At 40.6% G+C, this 18,840-nt stretch overlaps 1 protein-coding gene across 2 annotated transcripts in view; it reads left to right on the top strand.

Annotated features, from left to right (window-relative positions):
* The first annotated feature begins 796 nt into the window (after window positions 1-796).
* LOC307111021 (zinc finger protein 658-like) overlaps window positions 797-18,840 on the top strand; it is a 67,010-nt gene continuing 48,966 nt past the window's right edge. For both annotated transcript variants that reach the window (XM_079790702.1, XM_079790701.1), the window contains exons 1-5: window positions 797-917; window positions 1,296-1,404; window positions 3,434-3,460; window positions 10,266-10,392; window positions 10,681-10,776. In XM_079790702.1, the coding sequence (XP_079646828.1) occupies window positions 829-917; window positions 1,296-1,404; window positions 3,434-3,460; window positions 10,266-10,392; window positions 10,681-10,776 (448 nt within the window). In that variant the 5' untranslated portion in view covers window positions 797-828. The remainder of the gene's footprint in view (window positions 918-1,295; window positions 1,405-3,433; window positions 3,461-10,265; window positions 10,393-10,680; window positions 10,777-18,840) is intronic.

The raw sequence follows: 18,840 nt of genomic DNA, 5'->3' as shown, positions 1-18,840 counted from the left end.
GTTAATGCTGGTTCTATTTTCTAGGTTTGTTCTATTTCACGCTGTGAAAGGGATTCTTGTGTGTACTTTTACTTCTCTTGGCAGCTTGATTTTAAAAGGTACACTTCTAGATTAGTAAACTCCCTAATCTCCTTCCATCTCACCCCACCCCATGTCTTTTACTGTTTATTAAAAAGAAATTCAAACACTCTGAATAGCAGAAATAGTAAAATGAGTATCATCCACACATACTGCACAGATTTAATGATTCTTAATCTTTTAACGTATTTGCTTTCTCTGTTTTGCTTAATTTTTAAAAAGTAAATTATAAATATATGATTTTTAAATTGTAACTATATCAGTATGTATCTTTAAAGTAAGACATTTTCCTGCATAGTCCAAATACAAGGGTGGGCAAAAATAAGTTTACAGTGGTGAGTACACCAAACTTTATTCTTGTATTATTAATTATTGTATTATTTATTATTAATAACTTACTTTTGTCCACCCTTGTATTATCACACTAACCAAGGTAATGGTAATTTTCCTTAATATTTCTAGTATCTGGTTCATATTCGTTCTGGCTCAATTGTTGTCTCTTGTGGCTCTTTGTCTCTCCAACCCGGATCCCATCAAGTACCACGCTTTGCAACGTGTTAGGTCCTAAAATCTAACCCCAAATCTCAGTGGATTCCGGAAGTCTCCAGGGTCAGGTCCAATGGGCTCCTGAAGCGGAAATGCTTCAAAAATTACTTCCTTCGGGCTCAAGGTTTCATGGGAAATGTAGTCTTGAATGTGTGGGCCTACCGAGCAGGCCTCCCGGAAAGGGTCTTAGCAGTCACTCTGCGCATGTGCTCACAGTCCCGCTCCTCCCTGCCGCCTTTGGGGCCTGAGAGGGGCGCGCCGGGTCCGTGCGGAAGCAGAGCCTGTGCACCTGGGTGAGAACACCGAGCCCCTGCGGTCAGGTAGGCTCCAGCCTGGGGCGCGGGAGGCGGCAGTCCCGGGGTTCTGCAGGTGGGCCCTCCCTCCCCCAAGCCGTGTGCGTGCGGGGTCCCCCTCTCCGGCTCCCGCAGCGCCGGCGGGACCGAGTCCTCCTTGGGAGAAGCCGCCCTGTGCGGCGGGCGTGGGGACTGCGGGCGGCGCGAGGGGGAGCGCACCCTCCTGACGTTCCCAGTGAACGAGGGGCGACTCATAGTTGATGCAGTTATTCTGCGAATTGAGTAAGGTGTCATCTGCAAAATAGTTTGCCAAATGTTGTGTAATCACTGTGTAAATGGCTCCCAAGACACTTTGTTCCCTTATTTTGTTTCAATTAGCGCTGACAACAAGCCCACTGGTCGGTGTGGACATGCCGTTTTAAGAAGTAAAAGGACTTTCCCGGGGCGGGATGATATACCCCAGGGCACAAGCTGGCCGTGGAGAGAGGTAGGATGCAAATATAGATTTTACCCCCTATCTCTTGCTCCTGTAAAAATCCTCTCCGTCCCAAACCCAAAGTTTGGAGCATTTAGAAGATCCCCATATTCCCAGAGACATGATTGTAAAGTGAATGGGGACAGGACCTCACCATTGGTAAAGATACCTGGGATTTGTGGGTTTTCTCCAGAACCCTGGGTCCCACTGAGGCTCTTGCAGCTTCCTGCACTATCCAGGCTGCCTCCATCCTCAAAGGCCCCGTCTGGCCATCACATGCAGTGGTGGCCAATAGAAAGAGAATGCAAATATAATATAAAAACGTCATTAAAAAGTTTCAGTAGTCAGTGAAAAGAAAAGGAGGTGAAGTTAATGTTACTTATTTAATTCAGTACAGTCAAAATATGATTTTGTCCTGTGGCAGCAGCCACATTTCGGATGTAGTAGTTGCATGCAGCTAATGGCTACAGTACTGGATAGTACATTTTTAGTGAATTCCAAAAGGGTCAGGTTTAGAATGTTGGAGGAAGGTTTCAAATAAAGTGCATTTGTTTCCCGGGCTCAGGTCCCCGTTCCTCTAGAGCAAAGTAACTCTTTGAGGTCAGGAAAGAGGGAGCCCCAGAAACAGCTGCCACTTGGAAGAACAGCCATTCTGACAGACCCTTCACCAGAACTTCAGAGCAGAGGCAGACGTTTCTAGAAAGGAGCAGATGCTGGTTTGCTCCACTCCAAGCAGGTCTTGATGCCTGTACAGCATGAGTCAAACTTGGTGAGGTTGCCACAGCCAAAAGCCATCACAGACGGCGTGACAGCGGGAACTGTGGACCGCTTTGCAGGAGGTGGGAGCCTTGTGTTGAGAGGGATGGGTGACGTCAGGCTGCACAGGAAAAGGCCCTTCAGTGGATGGCTGGTGAGGACGGATGTGCAGGGAAGGTGTGACCTGCCAGAGCTGAGGAAATGCTGAGCGCTAGGTTTCCTTTATTCTGCCCTCCAGATTCTGAGCGGCTCTCAGACCCTGTCCATCACCACACGTGGCATCTAGAGTTATGCAGATGCTCCCTCTTCCCTGAACATAGAGATAGCAGAGTGAGCGTAAAAGGATTTTCTATATGGGCTACTTTTGAAAACACAAAAATATTGGTCCCCAAATGAATGATTTTTGTAGAGTCACCCAGGACAGAACCAAATAGCAGCAATACAGTACTGTTTACTTACACAGCTAAGTGCTATAAACATCTTCTCAAAAGATCTTTTTAGAAACTGTAACCAATTTAGAGCAAAAAGTTTAAGAATAGATTTCTTACATAAAATGTCCCACCATATTTTAGAGTTTTCTGGGGAAACTAACTCAAGCTGTAAAGACAACAAGAACTTGATTAATAATCCAGCCAGAGTAGTTTTTTGACATTAGTTTTAATGAAAGTAGAGGGCTTTACCTCTGGTGTACCTGAATTTATTTAACAAATCCTCTGCTTTATTTACTTTTTAAATATTTTTTTTGTTTTAATTAGAAGGGAGCATAAATTGCTAATTCATTAACAGAAAGCAGTTTAGTTAATGAAAATGCAAGATTAAGCCCACGTGATCATCCCAGAGATGCAGATATTCAGGTGGTGCTACCTCTGTGTGGTTTTTGCTGTTCCTTCTCAAGACTGTCAAAGGGACCCAGCTGGTGTAGCTCAGTGGTTGAGCATAGACCTATGAACTAGGAAGTCACAGTTCGATTCCTGGTCGGGGCATATGCCCGGGCTGTGGGCTTGATCTCCAGTGGGGGAATGCAGGAGGCAGCCAATCAATGATTCTCTCTCATCATTGATGTTTCCATCTCTCCCTCTTCCTTCCTCTTTGAAATCAATAATAATAATAAAAAAAGAATGCCAAAGGGACATTCTCCCACAGGGAAGCCTTTTTCCCACCTGGTGTTAGGAGATTTTTTAGGCAGAGGAATATAGGAATTGTAAGGCAGACCAGGTTTCTCATGACCCCATTTCTCTTCCCTTCTCCCCAGCTAAACCTTCACAGTTTTTTTACCTTCTTGCAGGAGCAGCAGAAAATGAACGAAGCTCAGGTGAGTTCAATTTTTAATAACCTATTTATTTTACAGTGGATTTTATAATGGCTTAAGTGTCTCTATGTTAACATGGAAAAATAGAAATAGAAATGGATCAGGTGCATTCAGAGAAGATATAGAAATACAGAGGAATAGCAGAACAAAGTTAGCATGTGGATATATGCAGAAATTTATTTCTGAGGGTTTTGATATCTATGTCAGAATGTCAGACAATACTTTCTTAAAGGCTGACATTGGTGAGGAGATAAAGCAAACTGATTCCCCATATTGTAAAGAAAATTGAAGATAAAAAATATCTTTGTTGTTTTCAAGTAGGCAATTTAGTTAACAACTTTCCAGTAATATAACCCTGAAATAATATAGAATATTGTCTCTAATTGTTCTTCAATAAAAGTAGAAGACTTAATGCTATATGTAAACTCAGTCAATACTAGTTTTCAGAAACTCAGACACAGGGGTTAAATTAAGACATTTTTCTGATGAATCAATTGAATATCCTCAAAATTACTCTGCATTACGAATTACTTTGCATAAATACGAACTGCATGTAAGTGGCCTTCCAGATTCTCAGGAATACGGTATACAGGAGCTTTACAGAATCTTTTTTTTTTTAATATAGTTTATTTATTTATTTATTTAATTATTTTTTAAAATATATTTTATTGATTTCTATAGAGAGGAAGGGAGAGGGATAGAGAGCTAGAAACATCGATCAGCTGCCTCCTGCACACACCCCACTGGGGACGTGCCCGCAACCAAGGCACATGCCCTTGACCAGAATGGAACCTGGGACCCTTCAGTCTGCAGGCCGACGCTCTGTCTACTGAGCTAAACCGGTTTCGGCAGTTTATTTATTTTTTACAGAGAGAAAGGGAGAGGGATAGAGAGTTAGAAACATCGATGAGAGAGAAACATCGATCAGCTGCCTCCTGCACACCCCCTAACTGGGGATGTGCCCGCAACCAATGTACATGCCCTTGACTGAAATCGAACCTGGGACCCTTGAGTCTGCAGGCCAATGCTCTATCCACTGAGCCAAACCGGTTAGGGCTACGGAATCTTTATTGACATTTCATTCCCCAGCATTTCCTTTTAAGCTTCTCCATTGGTCATTGTTTGCTCCTGCTATTATTCACCACCTCTGGTAGCCACTAAGTTAAACAAATGCCTTTCAATGCTTGTTTGTTTTTTGCCTTTCAGTGTTTTGACAGATGTTCTGAAGATAGTCTATTCCCACTATGTAAGCTCCAAGTTAGCTCAAATAAAGACTTCCTTGTAAGGGGTGTAAGCGGGGTCTTTCAGGCAACCACCAAATAGACCAAATGGTGACAGTTTTCTGGGAATGAGGTGTTTTTTGTTTTTAATTTTTTTCTTTAATGATTAAGGTATTACATATGTGTCCTTATCGCCCCATTGCCCCCCTGCCCCTCCCCTGCTCATTCACTCACCCCCCTGGTGTCCATGTCCATTGGTTAGGCTTATATGCATGCATACAAGTCCTTTGGTTGATCTCTTCCCCTTACCCCCACCCTCCCCTACCTTCCTTCTGAGGTTTGATGGTCTGATCGATGCTTCTCTGTCTCTGGATCTGTTTTTGTTCATCAGTTTATGTTGTTCATTATATTCCATAAATGAGTGAGATCATGTGATATTATCTTTCTCTGACTGGCTTATTTCGCTTAGCATAATGCTCTCCAGTTCCAATGATGCTCTTGCAAATGGTAAGAATTCCTTCTTTTTTACCACAGCGTAGTATTCCATTGTGTAGATGTACCACAGTTTTCTAATCCACTCATCTGCTGATGGGCACTTAGGCTATTTCCAAATCTTAGCTATGGTAAATTGTGCTGCTATGAACATATATATGGGTACATATATCCTTTCTGATTGGTGTTTCTAGTTTCTTGGGATATATTCCTAGAAGTGAGATTAATGGGTCAAATGGGAGTTCCATTTTTAGTTTTTTGAGGAAACTCCATACTGTTCTCCACAGTGGCTGCACCAGTCTGCATTCCCACCAGCAGTGCACCAGGGTTCCTTTTTCTCCGCATCCTCGCCAGCACTGTCGATTGTTGATTTGTTGATGATAGCCATTCTGACAGGTGTGAGATGGTACCATATTGTCGTTTTGATTTGCATCTCTTGGATGATTAGTGACTTTGAACATGTTTTCATATGTCCCTTGGCCTTCCTTCTGTCTTCTTTGAAAAGTATCTATTTAGGTCTGTTGCCCATTTTTTGATTGGGTTGTTTATCTTCCTTTTGTTAAGTTGTATGAGTTTCCTGTAAATGTTGGAGATTAAACCCTTATAGGTGATGACATTGGCAAATACGTTCTTCCATGCAGTGGGCTTTCTTGTATTGTTGATGGTTTCTTTTGCTGTGCAGAAGCTTTTTATTTTGATGTAGTCCTATTTGTTTATTTTCTCTTTAGTTTCCATTGCCCTTGGAGCTGTATCCGTGAAGAAATTGCTTCGGCATATGTCTGAGATTTCTCTGCCTGTGTATTCCTCTAGTATTTTTATGGTTTCCCATCTTATGTTTAAGTCCTTTATCCATTTTGAGTTTATTTTTGTGTATGGTGTAAGTTGGTGGTCTAGTTTCATTTTTTTTTGCATGTATCTGTCCAATTTTCCTAACACCATTTATTGAAGAGACTGTTTTGACTCCATTGTATGTTCTTGCCTCCTTTGTCAAATATTAATTAAGCATAGTGGTTTGGGTCGATTTCTGGATTCTCTATTCTGTTCCATTGATCTATATGTCTGTTCTTGTGCCAATACCAGGCGGTTTTAAGAACAGTGGCTTTGTAATATAGCTTGATATCTGGTATTGAGATCCCAACTACTTTGTTCTTCTTTCTCACGATTACTGCAGCTATTCGGGGTCTTTTTTTATTCCAGATGAATTTTTGGAGAGTTCGTTTTAGGTCTGTGAAATATGCCGTTGGTATTTTAATGGGGAGTGAATCTATAGATTGCTTTGGGTAGTATGGACATTTTAATGATGTTGATTCTACCAATCCATGAACATGGTATGTTCTTCCATCTGTTTATGTCTTCCTCTATCTCTTTTTTTCAGTGTCCTGTAGTTTTCCGAGTACAGATCTTTTACCTCCTTATTTAAGTTTATTCCTAGGTATCTTAATTATTTTGCTGAAATGGTAAATGGGATTGTTTTCAATGGTAAATGGGAGTTCATTATTGGTGTATAAAAAGGCCATAGATTTCTGGGTGTTAATTTTGTATCCTGCTACATTGCCAAATTTATTTATTAGGTCTAGTAGTTTTTTGATGGAGTCTTTGGGGTTTTCTATGTACAGTATTATGTCATCTATAAATAAGGACAATTTTACTTCTTCTTTTCCAATTTGATGCCTTTTATTTCTTCTTGTCTGATCCCTATGGCTAGCATTTCCAGTACTGTGTTGAACAGGGGTGGTAAAAGTGGGCATCCCTGTCTTATTCCCATTCTTAGGGGGAATCAGTTTAGTTTTTGCCCATTGAGTATGATGTTGGCTGTAGGTTTGTCATATAAGGCTTTTATTATGTTGAGGTATGATCCCTCTATTCCCACTTTGCTGAGAGTTTTTATCAAGAAAGGGTGTTGGATTTTGTCAAATACTTTTTCTGCATGAATTGAAATGATGATGTGATTTTTGTCTCTCAGTTTGTTTATATGATGTATCACATTTATTGATTTGCAGATATTGTACCATCCTTGCATCCCTGGAATAAATCCCACTTGGTCGTGGTGTATGATCTTTCTGATGTAATGCTGGATTCGATTTGCTAGAATTTTGTTGAGGATTTTGTAATCTATATTCATGAGGGATATTGGCCTGTAATTCTCTTTCATTGTGTTGTCTTTTTCTGGTTTTGGGATTAGGGTAATGCTGGCTTCATAGAATGAACTTGGATGTGTTCCATCCTCTTGAATTTTTTGGACTAGTCTGAGGAGGACTATAAAACTGGGAATGAGGTTTTGATTTGATGGAAATCCAACCCTCTGTAGTTGCCAGGCTGCTGGTTGCAGACTGTTAGTTCTCACACTACTGCAGAGTGGTAGAGCGAGGGGTAAATTAAAAGGACACAATATTGTTCCTACTGTGAGTCAGCCATTTTCTTTGTATATTTCCACAGATTGCCTTTGTTAACTTCTATAATTTTTGCCAGTTTTTTCATTGCTTTAGTGGAGAAGATAATTTTCTGTGATCCCTCTTCAACATTTTAACCTAAATTACTTGTTAGCTTAATTTAAAAAATAAAATCCAGCTGAATTTTATTAAGCCAGATATTAAAGTTTAGCAAAAATGAAAAAAATTCAATTTTTCTCACTAATTTTTTAGTTTTGGAAAATATAGTTAAGTTTTCTTTAATTTTTTAGATGAAAATAAATTTAATGAGAAGTGTTCCTGTTCTTGTATTCATTTGTTTTAGTTCCCAGCTACTAGTTCTGAGCTTCACACAGAGGAGGTATTCACTCAGTAATGAAGACATGAATGAACATGTAATTGGATTGGGTCTGTCCTCTTATCTCTTAATCTCCTTTCCCTTCTTTCTATTTTTTAATTGTGATAAGATCCACTCTCAACACATTTCTATGTGTACAGTTCAGTGTTAACTAGAGGCACAGTGTTGTACAACAGTTCTCTAGAACGTTATGTTTTTCACAAGTGAAACCTATGCTCGTTGAACAGCAACTCTCTGCTTCTCACCACCAGCCCCTTTGAAGACTTGTGGAAACTTTCCATTTTTTCACTTTTCAAGACTCTGCTCTCTCAAGCATCTATTATTACTTTTTAAAAAAGTTCTCTGGCTTTGTGGCCTATATTTTTTCTGCCAGCGTTTTTGTTTATTACTAGAGGCCTGGTGCATGAAATTTGTGCACTGGGGCAGGGCTGGCCTATGCCTTCTCACAGTCTGGGACCCCTTGGGGCATGTCTGCCTGCTGGCTTAGGCCTGCTCCCCATGGGTATTGGGCCTAAGTCGACAGTCAGACATACCCTCTCGCAGTCCGGGACTCCTTGCTCCTTACTGCCTGCCTGCTCGCTACTCCTTACCACTGGGCTTGCTGTTCTTTAGAGCTGCTATGGAAGCTGGAGAGGCTCCCGCCACCGCTGCTGCACTCACCAGCCCTGAGCCTGGTTTCTGTCTGAGTGGTGCTTCCCCTGTGGGAGCGCACTGACCAGTAGGGGCAGCTCCTGCATTGAGTGTCTGCCCCCTAGTGGTCAGTGCACATCATAGTGACCAGTTCTGCTTGTTCCGCCGTAATGTTCGCTTAGGCTTTTATTATATTGATTATTATTATTTGTTAATCCTCACCAAGGATATTTTTTCCATTAATTTTTAGAGAGAGAGTTGAAGGGAGTGGGAGGGAAATGAAGAGGTAGGGAAGGAGAGACAGAGAGAGATAGAGATAGAGAAAATCATCAATGTGAGACACATTTATTGGTTGGTTGCCTCCCACACGAGCCCCAGCCAGACCCCTGACCGGACCTGGCGATCGAACCTGCAACCAAGGTAGGTGCTCTTGACCAGGAATTAAATTCAAGACCCTTCAGTGCACAGGCCAAATGCTCTAACCAGCACCGGCAGGGCTCTGCCAGCCTCTTTAATATTCCTCAAATGTTGTTTTTGATACTTTTCTTTGCTCATTTCCTTCATGCTCAAGTTGCTGTCTGACTCCTTCTGATAACTTCAGTTACTACCTAAATTGCTAGTAACTCCTTAGTGTTTGTCTCTATCCTCGACTCCTTTCTGTGTTCTAAAACCATGTGTATACTAGTTTAAGGGACAGTTCCAGCTTTGCATTCCCTAGACCCTCCCGCAGCCACACGAACAGATCTGTCACGTTAGAACTTGTAGCACATAGTTTTGCTTTTGTGTCCCACATCGGTGTTTGGCACCAGCGTTCCAGGAGCAGCTCGGTGCTGGACTGGGCAGCTACGTGAGAAAGCGGTTATCACATTGGCGGCTGCTTCTGCGCTGTGACCGCTGCCCTGTCCTTACAGCAGGTGCTGTTACTTCAGGGTAGATTGTGTTCTCTCACACTGTCTCTCTGATTCCACCTCCGTGGTAGGTTGTTCTTTGCTCTTCATGAGCTCTAGATTTATGTATCTTTATACATTTATGTATTCATAAGCTCAATCATGTATGATACCTCCACAGCTTACATGTATCTCTTTCTTGACTCCCATTATTTATGGTAATGATGTCCAAGGAGGGATTGAACATCCTAGAATTCTCTAGAATACCCAGGATAATCACTTGGGATGTAGAAGAGTTGTAAGAAGTCTCTCTACACTGGATTTTTTTATTGTTTTGTCTTAAAAATCTGTAATTTGGCCTGGCTTGTTTGGCTTAGTGGTTAGAGTGTTGGCCTGAGTACCGAAGGGTCATGGGTCGATTCCTGGTCAAGGGCACATACCTGAGTTGTAGGTTTCATCCCCGGCCCTAGTCAAGGTGCATGCCAGAGGCAGCCAATCGATGTGTTTCTCTCACATCGATATTTCTCTCTCTCCCTCTCCTCCTCTCCCTCTCCCTCCCTCCCTCCCACTCTAAAAACATCAATGGAAAAATATCCTCAGGTGAAGGTTAACAAAAACAAAACAAAACTATAATTCATAAATATAATTGAATTATGGTACATTAGAAGCTAATTGAGTAACTCCACATTAAAGACAAATTAAGTTAAAATTAGACATCCTTGATATCTGTTTTTGAGCCTTTAGAGTAAATAGGAAAATAGACCTATGTTCTTTGTCACATAATTCAGAACTGTTTAACAAAATGTATTGCAGGGATCGGTGTCATTCGAAGACGTGGCTGTGGAGCTCAGCAGGGATGAGTGGCAGTGCCTGGGTCCTGGGCAGAGGACCCTGTACAGAGAGGTGATGCTGGAGAACTACAGCCACCTCGTCTCCATGGGTGAGCAGCCCTTCCCCGGCAACTCCCTTTGGGATACATTTCCTCTTCTTTTAAATGATCAAAGCACATGGATCCTTTGTAGAGGTTAATGTTTAGGCTTTTGATTAAGAGGCCTAAGTAACTGAAACCTTTAGAGAAATAGAAACAATGTTTGTGTCATTATTTTCCCATTAAAAACTGCAAATAGGTACCTTTATTTTGCTCTAGCTGCTGTATCTTTCTCCACCTTCAGAAACTAAAAAGCCCATGGATCTGCCCTAAATATACCCTCAACTGTTATGTTCACAGGGTATTGCATTACCAAACCCCAGCTGATCTTAAAGTTGGAGCACGGTGAAGAGCCCTGGTCCTCAGAGGAACAATTCCTGAGCCAGACGTACCCAGGTGAGCACAGGCAAAAGGAAACTCTTGGGGTGGTTAGACCTTTAAGGGAAACACTTTAGAAAGTTGTTTTTGCTTTTAAATAGCTTTATTGAGATATAATTTGCATATCATATAATTCACCCATTTAAAGTATACAATTAATTCAGTGGCTTTTATTATATTCATAAACATATGCAAACACCACAGTCAGTTTTCTTCACCTCTGAGAGAAACCTCATGCCATTTAGCTATTACCTCCCTATCCTCTGGCCTATCCAGTCCTAGCAACCACTAATCTACTTCTGTCTCTATGGACTTGGCTATTCTGGACATTTCATATAAATGAAATTACACATTATGTGTTCTTTTGTGATGGGTTTTTTTCACTTTGCATTACAAGGTTCATATTATAGCATATATTAATATTTCATCTTTTTTAAAAAAATATATTTCTTTACTGATTTCAGAGAGGAAGGGAGAAGGAGATAGAGATAGAAACATCAATGATGAGGGAGAATCATTGATTGGCTGCCTCCTGCACCCCCTCCCCCCCCACTGGGGATCAAGCCCGCAACCCAGGCATGTGCCCTTGGCCGGAATCGAACCTGGAACCCCTCAGTCCGCAGGCTGACCCTCCATCCACTGAGCCAAGCAGGTCAGGGCAATATTTCATCCTTTTTATGGAAAGAATAATATTTCATTGGATATACCACATTTGTTTGCTCATTCATTAGTCAGTGGACATTTAGGATGCTATATTTTGGCTATTATTGAGTAATGCTAATATAATCATTCATTTACAAGGTTTTGGTTGGACATCAGCTTTTATTTATCTTGAGTTTCTAGATAGGAGTGGAATTTCTGGGTTATATGGTGACTCTGTGGAACTACCAGACTGTTTTCCAAAGTGGCTGTACCGTCTCACATTCCTAATGACAGCACCTGAGGGTTCTGGGTCCTCCACATCTTCACCAGCACTTAGTACCTGACGTTTGATTGTAGCCACCCTAGTGAATGTGAAATGCTACACCACTGAGGTTTTGATTTGCATTTTTATATTAGCCAACTGGGCTGGCATAACAAAATACCATAGTTTGGGTGGTTTAACACGTTAAGCGCCAAGCCTGTTTTGTCTTCCTTTCCATTTAGCCCACGATAACCGATTTCACTGATATGTTGGTGGCACCAGTGACTGACTGGTCTAGATGGAAAGTATAGTTTCAGTCAACAATGACTGACATGGTGCTTAACGTGTTAAATAAGAGAAGTATATTTCTCCCAGTTCTGGAGGCTGAAAGTCTTAACATCATGGTGCCAGCAGGGTAGATTTCTGGTGAGGCCTGCAGGTGAGCACCTTCTTGGTGTATCCTCATATGGCCTTTCCTCTGCACCCATGGAGAGAGAGAGCTCTGACGGCTCTTCCTGCTTTTGTAAGGACACAGGTTCTATAGAACTAGGGCCCCACCTTTATGACTTCATTTCATCTTAATTAGCTCTCTAAAGGTTTTATGTCTAAACTAGAGACCCAATGCACGAAGATTCATGCAAGAATGGGCCTTCCTTCCCCTGGCTGCCGGCACCGCCTTCGCTCCGGCCGGAGCCACCTTTCCACCTTCCCACGCTGCCCACAGGCCCAGAGCGGCTGGGTCATCGCCATGGCATCCCGCCCTGCCCCCAGCCGCTCGGCGCCTGTGTATGCAAATTAACCCACCATCTTTGTTGGGTTAATTTGCATACTCACTCCTGATTGGCTGGTAAGCATGGCGAAGGTATAGTCAATTTGCATCTTACTCTTTTATTAGTGTAGATATAGTTACACTAGAGGCCCGGTGCACAAAATTTGTGCACTTGGGGGCAGGGCGGGTGGTGGTCCCTCAGCCCAGCTTGTGCCCTCTCGCAGTCCGGGAGCCCTTTTATTATATAGAATTGGGAGTTAAGGCTTCCAACTGTGAACTGGGATGGGGGGATGCAATCCTATATAATAAAAGGGTAATATGCAAATCGACTGAACGGCAGAATGACCAGTTGCTATGACACGTACTGACCACCAGGGGGAAGATGCTCAATGCAGGAGCTGCCCCCTGGTGGTCAGTGCACTCCCACAGGGGGAGCGCCACTCAGCCACAAGCCGGGCTAATGGCTGGTGAGTGCAGCGGCAGTGGCGGGATTCTCCCACCTCCGTGGCAGTGCTAAGGACGTCTGACTGACGGCTCCCGGACAGCTAAAGGGCGCAGGCTGGGCTGAGGGGACCACCTTCCCTTCCCCACCCTCCCCCACGAGTGCATGAATATCGTGCACTGGGCCTCTAGTTAGTCCATAGTAGTTTCTCTGATCACTAATGATGCCAACCATCTTTTCATGTGCTTATTGCCCTTTGTGTAAACTAATAAAAAATTCCAGGAATTTCAGAAGTCATAGTTTCAGTATAGTTCCTCAAGCAAAAAAGTAAAATCATCTTTAAGTAAATATTTTCACTGAAAGTTTTTGTTGTGAAGCCATTTAAATAGGTAGTGTAACATAAAGGTTGACAAAATTTCAAACATGTTTCCCAGTCACTAAATATAAATGATTGGATCATACTGATTGGCTAAAAAAGATATCCTTAAATAATAAAATCCTAATATGCAAATTGACCAAACAGCGAATGACCGGTCGCTATGACGTGCACTGACCACCAGAGGGTAGACAGATGCTCAATGCAGGAGCTGCCCCCTGGTGGTCAGTGCGCTCCCACGGGGAGTGCTGCTCAGCCAGAAGCTGGGCTCATGGCTGGTGAGTGCAGCAGCGATGGAGGGATCCTCTCCTTCTTCTGCAGCAGCGCTAAGGACCCCTCGGAGGATGCCTGACTGCCGGCTTAGGCCCGCTCCCGGGAAGCCTATCGGTCTCCAAGGGACCCGGACTGCAAGAGGGCACAGGCTGGGCTGAGGGTTCCCCTCCACCCCCCGAATGCACAAATGTCCTGCACCGGGCCTCTAGTACTTAAATAAGGGACATTGGCACCTGATAAAATAACTGGGTGGTTACTATTACTGAAGGGTTGTGGGAGCCAGGTCTCTCACCCCTGCTCAGTGTTAATGTGGCAACTTTGTCCTTCAACTCCCAGGGGTATCTGCAAAGGTTTAGTGGCTTACCTGAACTTCTTTTCCCACTTGGCTGTATTGGATCTGCACCCCATTCTTCTGTTGGCATGATTTCAGAGGAGGCTGGCTAAGACTAAACAATAATTTTGATAAAGTCCATTCTTTAATTTTCTGTAAGGATCATGCTTTTGTTGTCCTGTCTAGAAACATCGGAACTCAGATTTATTCCTGTGATTTTTTTTTTTCTAGAAAATTTTAAATTCCACATTTTGCATTTTGTGATCCATTTAGTGTTAATTTTTATAGAAAGTGTGAGGTATAATTTTGGAAAAAGGTGTTCAGTTATTTTAGCACCGTATGTTGAAAAGATTATCATTTCTCCATTGAGTAGTACTTGCATGATCTCAGAAAAACAGATGAGTGCAATTTGCATATATATTTGTATGTATGCTTTGTATGTTTAAGATTGTATATTTCTGTGGTGTCTATTATTTTTTATTCACCTGCTAACATTACTACAGTAGCTAATTTTTGAAATCGAGTAGTGTAAGTTCATCAACTTTCTATATGAATTTTAAAATGAGCTTTTTGATATTTATAAAAAAGCATGCTGGCATTTCAGCTTGGATTACATTAAATCTATAGATCAAATTAAAGACAATCGACATGTTAATAATATATTGTATTCTAATTCATAAATAACATTTACCTCTCCATTTATTTAGGATTTCTTTCATCAGTAGTTTTCAGCATATAGATACCAGTTTTGGGGGTTGGTTTTTGTTTTTTTTTTTCTGGTGTGTGTGTGTGTGTGTGTGTGTGTGTGTGTGTGTGTGTGTACTATGGTAAATTATCTTGTATATCTAATTTCAAATTCCAGTTGACCAGTTATTTGTATATTATTGGCTTTTGCATATTAGCTCTGTATTTTGACTTTGCTGAAAACACTTAGTTTATGGAGTTTTCTAAAAGAATATTTTGGTGATTTTTCTTGGTAGACTTTGTATCTTCCATTTTTATTCTTGCTTTATTGCATTGGTTGGAACTTCCATTACAATCTCTAGTAGAAGTGAACACTTTCTACTCAACACCTTTTTCTGCTTTTGAGAGTAAACACCTTTTTATTTTTTCCAATCTTAGTGTTAAAGTTTTCAGTCTCTGTTAAGTATGATGTTAGCTATAGGCTTTTTGTAGATTCCTTTTATTAGGTTAATGGTTGAATTTTCAATTTAATGAAATATTTTATCTTAATTGATGTGGTTGTGTGTATTAATATTTTAGACAGTTAATATGATGGATTACATTGATTTTTTTTTTTTACTATTGGCAACTTTGCATTCTTGAGATGAATCCCACTTGATCCTGATTAATTATTTATTTTTATATATAGTTGTGTTCCTTTAGCTACTTTATTTTTTTGCTAATCCTCATCTGAGGATACTTTTCATTGATTTTTTTTTTTTTTTAGAGAGAATGGAAGGGAGAGACAGAGATAGAGAAACATCTTTGTGAGAGAGAGACATCGATTGGTTGCCTCCTGCACACTCCCTGACTGGGGCCAGGAACAAAGTCTGCAGTGGAGGTACTTGCCCTTGACGGAAATCGAACCTGTGAACCTTCGGTCTGCAGGCCTACACTCTAACCGTGAGCCTAACTAGCCAGGGCTCGGTACTAGATTTTAGAATTTTTATATTTATTGTCATGAGGGATATTGGTCTGTAGGTTTCTTTTCTTGAATTATCTTTGGTTTTGCTGTGAGGACACAGGCCTTAAAATGATTCAGGAAAACTATAGATACTATTTCTTCTTTAAATGTTTGGTAGAATTCAGTAGTTAACACCATCTGGTCCTGGAGCTGTGTTTTGTTGTTTTTGAACTACATTTTTTTTAACCCATATTCAATTTCTTTTTTAAAAAAAATATATTTTATTGATTTTTTACAGAGAGGAAGAGAGAGGGATAGAGAGTTAGAAACATCGATGAGAGAGAAACATCGATCAGCTGCCTCCTGCACACCCCCTACTGGGGATGTGCCCGCAACCAAGGTAGATGCCCTTGACCGGAATCGAACCTGAGACCTTTCAGTCCACAGGCCGACGCTCTATCCACTGAGCCAAACCGGTTTCGGCCCATATTCAGTTTCTTAACTAGATCTATTTGGGACTTTTCTTTCTTCATGAGTGAGTTTGGTAGTTTTTTGTTTTTAAGAAATTTGTCCTTTCATATAAATTGTTAAACTTGTGGGCATAGAGTTTCTCTTAATATTCTTTTATTATCTCTTTAATGTTTGTTGTATCTGTAGTTATATCCCCCCTTGTATTTATTTCTGATATTGATAACGTGTCTTATTGTTTTTTCTTGGTTCATTTTTATCACGTAAAAAATTTCTTTTCAAAGAAGTAAGCTTTGGTTTTATTTTTCTCTGTTGTTTTCAGTTTTACTGTATTTGCTAACCTTTATTATTTTCTTCTTCTTCCTTTAGATTTAACTTTTCTTTGTGTAGTTTTTTTTATTCTTATCCAAAGATATGTTCATTGATTTTAGAGAGAGAGTGATATGAGAGACTGAGAGAGAGAAACATTGATTGGTTGCCTCCCTTACATGCCCTGATGAGGGACTAAACCTGCAACCTAGATATGTGCCCAGACTGGGAATTGAAACTGCAACCTTTTGGCACAGGGAATGACGCTCCAACCCATTAAGCCATCCATCCGGGGCTCTTTGTGTAGTTTCTTAAAGTGGAAGCTTAGGTAACTGGTTGGAGATTGTTTTTGCTAATATAAAACATTTCAAGCTATTAACTTATCACAGTGCTACTTTAGCTGCATTCCACAAATTTCTATGTTTTGAACTGTTTTTGTTTTCATTCACTTTAAAATACCTTAATTTTCTGTGAGCTATACTTTGTGACCCATGATTTAATTAGAAGCATATTAATTTACAAATATATTTTTTTGATTTTTCAAGATAACCTTATGTTACTAATTTCTAGTATAATTTTTCAGTGGGTCGAGATATTTTATATAATTTTAAAATATTTGTAAAGATTTGTCTTACAGCCCATAATGTGGTCTGTCTTAATGAATAGTCATATGTACATTTGATAATAATGTGAAATTCAGCTGCTTTTTAGTGTATTTGTGTCTTTGGGTATGGAGGGTATACTTTGTACACGTGTTGCTTCATTTCTCCTAGTTGTAATATTGGGCCTACCATGTATTCCTGATCCCCCTTTTTTGCTTTACTTCTTTTTTGTTTTCCTTTTTTTTTTTCTCCTGCCTGTTATGAGTTGGCCACCAGTGCCCTGAACCAACAGCTTTGTTCCTATTGCCCACCCAAATTTTAAAGAGTAGATAGAAATGTGGTTTCAGGTGGAATTTTGGCAATATCTGCTTCTACCATCTCCCAGAATAGAGATTTCTCAGAATTCTTCATAATCTTCCCTATGAACTTTGGTTTGGCTCATGGAGGAAAATTTTGCAAGAGTGTGAAAATGCTTTACTGGTATATCTGTGGTAGAACCATAGGGAAGTGTTTCTTTTTTTTTCTCTTTTTGTGGGGGTGGTGAGGACGGGGAGGCTTGAGTATGGTGGATATTGTCAAAAAGTTTTTCTGTTCTGTTAGACCACCTTTTTCTCAGATCTTTGGCTAGAAGCTACAGGTTTTTGTTGGAACTCTTTTGTCTCTGCCTATTATTTACTATAGATTACAGGCTTCTCCATAAACCCTGCACCCCACATAAAATATATGGGAAGCAGAAAGAAAATATGGCCATTCATTCTTTAAGTCTCAAAGTCTACCTTCTTCTTATTTCGTAGCATCTTCATTTGTTTGTTAATTTTTTCTCCCCAGGGATTTTTATTTTTTATTATTTATTTATTGTTTTTAAATTTATTTTTATTGTTGAAAGTATTACGGATGTCCACTTTGTGTTTTTTCACATTGATCTCTCCCCCGCCCCCGCCCCCCCCCCTCATCCATACCCACCCCTCGCAGGCCTTCACTACTCTATTGTCTGTCCATCGGCTGTGCATATGTGCATATAAGTTCCCAGGTTAATCACTCCCCTCCCATCCGCCCCACTCCCACCTTCCCTCTGAAATTCATCAGTCTGTTTCATGCTTATATGTCTCTGGGTTTATTTTATTCATCCATTCATTTTGTCCATTAGATTCCACATATGAGTGAAATCATGTGAGACATATCTTTCTCTGACTGGCTTATTTAACTTTTCATAATACTATCCAGATCCATCCATGCTGTTGCAAATGGTAAAAATTCTTTTTTACAGCTTTGTAGTATTCCATTGTGTAGATGTACCACAGCTTTTTTATCCATTCGTCTATTGATGGGCATTTGGACTGTTTCCAGATCTTAGTTAGCTATTGTAAATTGCATTGCTGTGAACATAGGAGTGCATATATTCTTTCTGATTGGTGTTTCAGGCTTCTTAGGATATATTCTTGGAAGTGGGATCTCTGGGTCAAATGGGAGTTCCATTTTTTAATGTTTTGAGGAAACTCCATACTGGTTTTCACAGTGGCTGCACCAGTCTGCATTCCCACCAGCAGTGCATGAGGGTTGTATATTTTGGAAATTAACTCCTTATTGGATGTATCATTGGCAAAAATGTTCTCCCATGCAGTGAGCTCTCTTGTCATTTTGTTGATGGTTTCTATTGCTGTGCAGAAGCTTTTTATTTTGATGTAGTTTCATTTAGTTTCCTTTGCCTTTTAAGATATATTGGTAACCATATTGCTACTAGAGATGTCTGAGATTTTGCTGCCTATGGTTTCTTCCAAGATTTTTATGGTTTCATGTCTTACTCTTAAGTCTTTTATCCACTTTGAGTTTATTCTTGTGTATGGTGTAAGTTTGTGGTCTAGTTTCATTTTTTTGCATGTCCCTGTCCAGTTTTCCCAACACCATTTATTGAAGAGACTCTCTTGACTCCACTGTATGCTCTTGCCTCCTTTGTCAAATAGTAATTGAGTATAATGGCTTG

Source organism: Cnephaeus nilssonii (assembly GCF_951640355.1).
Source record: "Cnephaeus nilssonii genome assembly, chromosome: 14".
Classification (NCBI taxonomy): Eukaryota; Metazoa; Chordata; class Mammalia; order Chiroptera; family Vespertilionidae; genus Cnephaeus; species Cnephaeus nilssonii.
This window is presented reverse-complemented; position numbering and strand designations above follow the sequence as displayed.